We start from the raw sequence: 9290 nt of genomic DNA on the forward strand, positions 1-9290 counted from the left end.
GTTCATAATTTTCAGTAGACTTTCCTTCCATTAACTCTTCTAGTTGCATTTTAAAGTTATGTAGATATTCTGTATCAGTATCCATACTACCTTGTGGCAGAGTTGCACAGCTCGGCTATGCTACTGTGAAGCCTCTTTTTTGCCTCTTTTTTGTTTTAACCCTACCATCTGCTAGTTCAATTTGGTTCTGCCGAGCTCTTGTATGGGAAGAGGCAGTGAACAGTCACAATGGCAGTCATGATTTTTTTCAGTGTCTGTTATACTTCCCCCTCAGCTGTATCTTTTTTCATGCTAATTGGCTGTAGTCTATTTAGCTATTCTGGTGCAGAATTAAACAGTGGCACAGTGATACTTTGTTTGTTCTTGCATCATAATTTCTGCCTTGTTTTTGCTTTTCACCATTACTAAGCACTGAGCTTTTTTCATAAAGCTGTCAGTTATGACCACAGAATGTTTTTTAAATGGTCATTGTGGATGTTCAAATTTGTTCTTCATATGCATTCTCTTTCACACTTTTCTGCAATGAGTGTTTTCTCCTGTCTGTTCTGCAGTTGCTTAATATCACAATGTCCTTCTGCACCTCTTTGCAATTTTTCCTCATCTTTCCTACCCTGGATAACTTTATGCTTCCAAAAATGTTTGTCTTGTTAATCTTCATCTCTTCTCCTTGTGAATTACTTGTGAATATATTAAAATCTATCATTAGTATATTTGCAGACTTCTGTTACAGGAGCATACTGTTAATAATGAGTGCAGTCTTGATACTGTAGCAGACTTTTTTTTCCTTGCCCCATGTCTCTAGTCCATTTTTCTTCACTGCGTGGAACATACGGGCAAAGTAATTCTAAGAAGCTGCTGTGATGGAGAGCATGTACAAGGTTGCTTTCCTTTTCTTTTTTGTGCAGCACTAACTATTCTAAAGAGAATTAAATATACTGTTAAAATTGATGAAACAGAATATTTGACATAATCCTGAAGTATTTTTACACATTTTGATGTTACTTTATATTTGGTTTTGTTTTTCACTTTGGTATCATAGGCTTTACTTTTAAAGTAATATTATGAATTTTAGTGCTAAATTGCAAAAATCCTCAAACCCAGTGACTTAATGTCAAGGGGAGTAAAAGGTGCAGGAAAATCTAAAAATGGGAGGTTGCATAGGATAATTATACATTTTTTGGATTTTTTTATTTAACCTGAAAATATTTTTTTAATATTGCCTATCTGTTGATTATTTTTCTTAGAGTTGCTTGTTTTTCTTCTCTTATGTCTGAAACCATAGCAGAAGCTCTTGCAAATGATAGTGTTTGTGCTAAAGGTGCACAGAGCAGAGCACTCTTCTGTTTCAGGAAGGGGAGCAGCTACCATATGAACTTCCTTTCCTTGAAAATTTTAGGACTATGAGGAAAAAACACAAACCCCTGTTTTTTCAAGCTTAAATAGTATGGATTTTAAGACTTTTATCTTCAGAAGATGACTATCATAACACTGATACAACAGTGTATATTTTGAGAATGTCACTTCATGCACTGAGGCTTTTCTGAGGTTAGGAAGCAGCACAGATACCCAAACAGCTGGGGTTTATTTCAGTATTTCTGTGGAAACTGGAGAACAGTTACTGGTGGATCCTGTCACTCTACTTGTGACCACATGGGCTTTCAAAGCTAACCGTGGGGAGTTTGAGGAGCACTTCTTCATTTATGTCACATGCTTTTCTGTGTGAGAACACGGTTCCTCCTTTTGTGCTTAATTGTAGAAAAATTGTTACAATTACGTTTCGTATTAAAATTGTCTGTTTTTACAGCTAATCTGGAGAAGTTTGAAATACCAGTAAAAATTCGTTTGAGCCCTGATCCTTGGACCCCTGAGACTGGTCTAGTGACAGATGCATTCAAACTAAAACGCAAAGAGCTTACGGCTTACTATCAAATGGACATTGATCGAATGTATGGAAAAAATGTAAAATAATTCTTTTTTTTTTCTGCACCACTTTGCTACAATGAGCTTGGATCAAATAGGAAATACTTGAATTGCCTGTCTCAACACTTGAGATCAACACACAAAACCACCATTCCTCATTTGCAGCTTAAACTGTTATTTCTGGTAACATCACCATGATGACTGGCAAGTTTAGTAAAATGTTATGGCAGCAAACTTGTGTCTGTCTCCTTTTTTTCCAGTTTTCTCTGCTACCTTGTCAGTCTGTGGACTTTCCCGAGTCTTTTTGGGAAACCATGATTCTGAAGCCTCAAGTTTTTAAACATTTATAAATCCTGTATAATGTTTTATTTGTATCTTTAAATTTGGATGTATATAGAGAGAACTTGGCTATATAAGAAATGGTTATACTGGGGGCCTTTTTCTACCTAATTATTTAAAGATAAGAAGGTATTGATGTTGTGACACTATGTACACTGAAAATGTTTGTAATGAGATAATTGTTGAACAGAGGACCAGATTGTTTGCTGCTGTGCTATTTTTCTGTGTAAATGTGAGGGAGAAAGTGTTTGATGTTCCAGCTTGTGTAGTACACCTTCAATATGTGCCTAATGGTTACTTTTATTTTTATCTGAAAATGAAAAGATGGTCATGGCACAGCGCTGCATAAAGGCAGGTACTCTTGCAGGTGTTAGTTAAAGCTTGTTTAATACAAAAGATGCTATTAATACAACAGAAGTTAAACCTAAGAATAATCTCTCAAAATACAGAAACTCCTTTTTTAAATAGCTTGTGACCATTTCATCCAGTAGTTGAATTGTGTAGAGCTAATAAGAACTCGGCATTAATTTCACTTAACACTTTGTAAGTTTGACAGTGCCCTTTTAGCAGGAGGACTGTAACAACTTTTGTCTTTTCTCATTAGGTTTGGACATTACACTGGGTTAGCTCTTGCATTGTTTGTGAAAGTCTGGCAAGACCCCTGTTCTGCTCTAGCTGCAACCCAAATCTTACTGGGGGGATTTTTAAAGTCATAATGACAGTTATGTTCTCAGCTCACACAGTGCCTAGCTGCCCTTTGTGCCATTAAAAATCTCCCTTTAATTCTGTGTTCTTCTGTTCAGCAATTTTTGCTTTAAAAACAGATATTTGAAGTATTTGTCAGCCAGAGTTATTTATGTTGCTTGGTCTGTTACACCCAATACTTACTTTGGGAAGGAGTCTTAATTTCTGTTTTACTATAGATATGTGAATATTGTTTGAAGAACTATGGGGGATCTTTTCTTCTTCAGTGAGAGTGTTGAGATTTGTTTCAGATGTGAATTTTATTTTCAAAATATTTCTAGAAAGAGTATTTTAATCAGGGTTACATGAGGATGTGAAAAGGCATACATCAGTCAACTCTGTGATGGAGCAAATATTAAAATGGCTTTAATTTGGAGATTATTCTCTCATGTATATCATTTACTTATAGTACTAAAAATTAAGGTCTTGATGCTCACTTAGTACCCTACTGTGGTAGCATATAGCAATTCTGGATAGCAGAAGCTTTGTTTAGGGGAGGGAATTCCTGCTGTTAGCATTTGTGACATGGGAGTTATAGAATTTTAGATACACAAATTCTCATTTTAAAAAATTCTGAAATATTATTTAAATTAACACTTTCCATTGATTATAGAAAGCAGTTTCATAGGAGTTGAAAGTTATCAGGTAGGTTCCCTGTACTTTAGTTTCAGTGAAATGATGAGAAGGTTTGTCCTGTATTTTATGTTACATTACCATGTCTCCCACTATTTCTGGATTTCCCCTGCTGCTGTCTATGAAAAAAAACTGTTGCCATTTGGTGAATTTTGATGTAACTAGTCAAATGGAAATAATATACAACAAAAAGAAATCAGAACTGTGTTTATGAGATTAATGCCTTCAGATATCTAGATCATAAATTAAAATCTTCTGGCAAATAGAGATAAGACTAATGTTGGAAAATGACTGAAGAATCCAAATGTTGAAATTGCCAAGTCTGTAGGGAAATGTCACACCATATATTAGACATTACTGACACTTAAATATGTATCTGTGCTCCATCAACAGGTTCTTAAGTAGTTTGCACTCGGCATAGGATGTACATTGTTGAAATATTTTTTTGTGATTTTTAGTGAAAATTAATAAATTGCTGAAGTACTATGTATATCACTTGGTGCATTGTGCAGCGGATTTAAGAAAATAAATCTGCTTTTGGTTAATTCAGAAGAAATCTGAAGTTAGTATTTTATTCAACTAAGGGTTTAAATTCACTTTTGGATAAATTGCATAAATGAAACTTTTTAAATGGTTTGGAAATAGTAGTTTTAATTTTGCTTCTAATCCAGTCACAAGATTGGGTTTCAGTCTAACTGTGCATTTGATTTTACAGTTCAGGGTTTTTACATTTAAAACGGATGTCGATACATATAGTTCCTCCTTTTTTAGACATCAGATTCATTGTGGACATTTATTTCTTCTACAGAATGTGAAAATAAAGCAGTTCATTAATTTTAGTCTCAGAGTTGGAGATAGACTTTTGAAATATTTGTATGGGCTTAAAATATGTGTGATGAGTATGTTCTCTCTTTTGATTTATAACAAAAGACAGACTTTAATGCTGGTAGATTCTGAGTACTTCCATGTCCTGTTGGTGCCCATGTTTCTCATTAATTGACAGGGCTATAATGGGACAGTAAGTCACAGCTGCTGGTCAAATGTAGGGCTTCCTTGCTCTGGCAGTCTTAGTCCTGTGGACAGCTATGCCCGTTAGATACTTTTTGGCTGCCAGTATGTTTTCACCCTGTGCTCTTGCGTTGATGAGCAGAAAGAGAACTTTAGGGGAGTTGAAACCCTGCATAGATGCATTACACGCCAGCCAGAAATTTACCTAGTATCTCTCTGTGTTTTGTTTTTTGTGGTGGTTTGTTTTTTTTTTGGGGGGGGGGGGGTGTCTTCTCATACCCGGTGTAACAACAACAACAAAAGTACCTGCTGGAATGTATTGCACGTGTCCCAAAGGCTGCAGAAAGTTGTAGAGTAAATTAGGAAAAGTGCATGGTTGGAAGTAACGATCTCCATCACGTGGGGGATTTTGTAATGGAAAGAGCTGTAACTTTTAAACAGTCTGAGTTCAAACTAAGAACAAGGGGCATATACCTCACCTGAGGGGCCCCAAAAAGGGGGGGATTTTTAACAAAGCTTTTGTAAATATAAACTTCCTAGGACTCTGAATCATTGGAAATTGTAACTACTTACTCTGTTGTGAAAATTTACATTTTTCCTTATAAAAAAAAAGACTGACCAAGAATTTCCAAGGATGCTGTGAATCTCCTTTAAGTTCCCATGATTATTTAAAAATATTCCAGGAGTTTAGGCTAAATTCAATATGTTGTAAGTGTTCTTTGCAGAGAATAGTGTTTCTGGAGTAGGCTAGGAAATTTAAAAATTACATGTCAGGAAAGACCTTGCAAGTTTACTGATGCTGCTGCTACTGCAGTTTAAACACAAGCAGGACCATACCTCAACTGGAAACCATATCTTAGCAGTAAAATATTTTGCTGAAATGAAAGTGAAAAAAAGTGCAACTGAAACTAAGAACATAAGGCATACCTACGTCGTACTGATTTTATAGGAAGGATGCAGAGAAGGGTATGGAATTGAAACTGTACATTAAAAACATCCTGTAAAGCTTGTAAGTTTATGCAGAAATTGCTATGGGACAAAAACTCCATTGCAATAACCTTTATCCTGCTAAAATTCACAAGCTTTTATTCTGTACTAAAACTACATTTAGGTGATGCAATGCAGCATTTTTAATTTTTATTAGTGTGATGTATTAACTACTTTGGACTTGGTATAAAATTGTGTACATCTGTTTCTTTACTGGTAAGAGGAACAATCTTCAACTTGCATACACCTTGGACCAGGCTGAAACGTTAATTGAATGACCAGTTGTATATTATTGTAATTGGTTATTTAATGTAAACTCATTTTCAGTGTGATCTTGGTTGTTGCTATGAACTGCCTGAACATTGTATATCCTAATTGAGTTATATTGTATGAATTATTTATTTGTAATTGGATATCATGTTTCAAAAATAAAATTAATTTCACAAATCAGGCCCCATATGTCCAGTTTTTAAGTGCATTTCATTTTTATCTATCTAAGCCTAGATAATATATGGTTGTAAATTAGTGAATTTAAATCACGTTAGTTGAGTACGTGGCTGTTCAAGAAGGGTACTAAGCTAGGGTAGTTCAAAATGTCACATTGCCAGGGAAACCTGTTTGCTGGTGGGCATTTCCTTGGGTTTTGCTCCCTGCCTCACATTACTGGTAACCTTTTGCAAAGGGCTCCATCCCTGCATTGCTGGCGTTTGGTATCTTCAGTTTTCAATGTTAATAGCCACGTGCTTGTGTTTTGCAGGTAGTGAATATTCTGGTTGACTACTCATTTGTGCTATACAGATATTGCTGATGTATTTTTCTGTATGTTAATATTGTTAGTAGTGAGTTTATGTATTTGGACTGGGTACTAATCACCCTTATGTGCAAGGCTTGCTAATTCAGGACTAGAAATGATACCTGGTACAGTGGGAATTTAGCCAACTCGTGTCTTTTGAAACTATAATTTCAAGTCTTGTCAAATATTCAAAATAAAAGTGACGGTTTCAAGATGAATGCAGGAACACTAGTTACCAGGTTAGCCTGGTTTTCCACTACAGGAAAGTTACCATCCTGCTTTGTCTATTTTATTTGCGTATGATCTGCCATTTACCCTTTTTTAAGAGCAGCAGCTATGGCAATACCTTATGTAAAGCTGTAAGCTTCTGACTTTTTTTTTTTACTGTCCAGGTGTACTAGGACTCACATTTGGTGTTTGATTTTCCTTAAGTTTGTGGGCTGAAGGGCTAGATCCCAAAGAGTTGTTAGGTGCTTGCAATTGGACTCCTTAAGAGATCTTGAGCACTTAAATTTAAGGTTTTGATTACACGCTCACAAACTGTTGCTGGTAACCATCCAACCTGGAGGCATCTCAACAGATGCCTCTTTTTCTTTTCTTTTTTTCTTTTTTTTTTTTTTGGGGTGGGCGGTGGTGTCTTTATTGGTTCCTCAGGTCCCTGGGGTCATAGGGCTGGCTAAATGTCAGGCCTTTCCTGCTGCATAGCTGATCTTTATCCCTTTAGTCAGGCATGAGAAAGCTCCAGCTTCCTCCTGATTTCCAGTTATATTCAAAGTAGTTGCTTGTTTTCTTTCCTTCAAAAATACTGTGTTTTTTAAGACAAAACTTTTTTTTTCAAATTCATTTAGGATAATATGAAACACTTTCACTGATTTTTTTTTTTTTTTTTTTTTGGTTGTGGGTTTGGTTTTTTGGTGGTTTTTTTTTTTTCCTCTTGTGCATCCACAGCTGCTAAAATGCCGTTAGGCAGCTTTTTAATAAATAAAGAGAAGTAAACAAGTTCTGAACTATTACAGTAGGTAGTTCATTATACCAACTAATTTCAGAAAGGATAAACATGTAACCATTTTAGGAGCCTTAGTTTTCAGAAAATATTATGTTAAGGAAGCCATTAGAGAGGCATAGGATAATAGATCCAATAAAATTACAAATAAAAACATTGAAGTCCCGACTTGCTATTCTTGTCTACACCAGGAAAACCTAGGGAAGACAGCAGGGAAAGGGAGTACCCAAATAGTTGAAAAAGTGAGTGATTTGTTAAAAAAAAAAAAAAAAAAAAAAAGAATTGTAATACTTAGGAATAATATTTTTCGGCGTCCTGGCCAGCTGTAACCTGGTGGAGGGAGTCTGCCTGCCCTCCTGTTTTAACAGTTCTCTTGAAGGTGGGAGCAGATGAAGGGTGTGGAAAATTACCACTGTCTTTCTCCAGAAGCCATACATACAAAGTAGATTTGTCTGCACTCGCCAAGTTAGGGCAAGGGATGACAGACAGGCCTTTTCTTTGTGCTGGGGGAGCCAGCGGTAGAAATATTTCTTTTTCAGGATGAAAGGGTTAAGTAGTTTTCACCTGCCTTCTAAGGTGCCAGTGAAAATTGGGAAATTACTAAATGTTCCCAGGAGAGCGAGCTTTTGCATGTGGATAACTGAAGCTGAACAACTGGGCCAGAGCTGATGGTGGATGCCTGTGCCTGCCCGGGTGGGATCCAGCTGCTGTGGCTGGAGGGACAGCAGGTGCAGGTAGCTCAAATTTCAGAGAGTATTTGTAAATGTTTTCTCTGCTGAAACTACTAAGTGTTAAAACAGACACCTGTAACTTTCAGCAAGTAGTCTCTGTAAGATTTGAATCCCAAATTTCGTTATATATTGGTTTAAACCAAGCATTTCAGCGTTTCACTCCTGCTCTATTCGGAAACCACCGCTTAGCTTTAACTGCCTGTCTACCTAACGTGAAGACCTTGCAGCCTTTGCACAGGGCTGGGCATTGGACCGCTTGCATCTGTGTGTGGTCCTGGACGGGCATCCCCAAACCGCTGCTTGGTCCCTAGTATGAGATGGCTGGTAGAAAAGCAACCATTGTTGGTGTAGGTGGGTTATGTTTGCTGTGAACGCATGTACCTGGAAGAGTGGTGCAGCTGTCTATAATGAAATATTCTATGCATACAATGTCAAAAAGATGCTTTAAGACTTCAGGGTTATGCAGCACTGCCAAGTGCAACAGCAGGAAGAAAGCTATGTGCCATGTTTTAATCCCCAGCCCCTGAATATCCATGTATTCTGATACACTCCCACTTTATTACAAGTGTGTCTTTAGTTTGATCTCTTCTCTAAAACTGTAATGCTTTCTATTAGTGGCAGGGTTGGTTTGGGTTTTTTTTTTAAATTATTTCCAGATAATTGAGAGACAACTTTATGAACGTAAATGGTTTTAATGGAAAAGTTCATATGGCTTTCCACTGATAGGCAATGACAGTAACTGTGTTTGGTAACAGGCCTGGTGGATAGTGTGCTTAATCCCTCTGAAATGGCAAGATCTTGACATAGATCCTCAGGTTTCCATAGAGTTTCTGCTACTTCAGGCTCCTAGAGGAGGGGGGGGAGAAAGTAGCATCGTTTTGAAATATGAAAATATTAACAGCAAAAGAGAGTGTCTATTGTATCAAATTCCCATAAAATTCGCTGTAACCTAACCTGGTAAAAAGTCGTGGATGCTTAGCTAATTAATACTTTGACTTAGAAATTTACCTTAATGATGCTGATCAGTTTTTTCTAAATAAGTTTTGCATCAGGGATCTTGCTGCAAAGTCACTATTTTTGATACATTTCCTAGTACCATATGTATCTGTAGTTGTTTTTAAAGCTTAAGCGT

At 36.6% G+C, this 9290-nt stretch overlaps 1 protein-coding gene across 6 annotated transcripts in view; it reads left to right on the forward strand.

The window, feature by feature from the left end:
• ACSL3 (acyl-CoA synthetase long chain family member 3) overlaps positions 1 to 6078 on the forward strand; it is a 55475-nt gene extending 49397 nt beyond the window's left edge. For 4 of the 6 annotated variants that reach the window (XM_069792104.1, XM_069792107.1, XM_069792105.1 and 1 more), the window contains one exon: positions 1805 to 6078. In XM_069792104.1, the coding sequence (XP_069648205.1) occupies positions 1805 to 1968 (164 nt within the window). In that variant the 3' untranslated portion in view covers positions 1969 to 6078. The remainder of the gene's footprint in view (positions 1 to 1804) is intronic. The other 2 variants (XR_011326140.1, XM_069792108.1) reach the window with 1 other exon arrangement.
• The last annotated feature ends 3212 nt before the right edge of the window (positions 6079 to 9290 follow it).

Source organism: Haliaeetus albicilla, chromosome 9 (assembly GCF_947461875.1).
Source record: "Haliaeetus albicilla chromosome 9, bHalAlb1.1, whole genome shotgun sequence".
Taxonomy (NCBI): Eukaryota; Metazoa; Chordata; class Aves; order Accipitriformes; family Accipitridae; genus Haliaeetus; species Haliaeetus albicilla.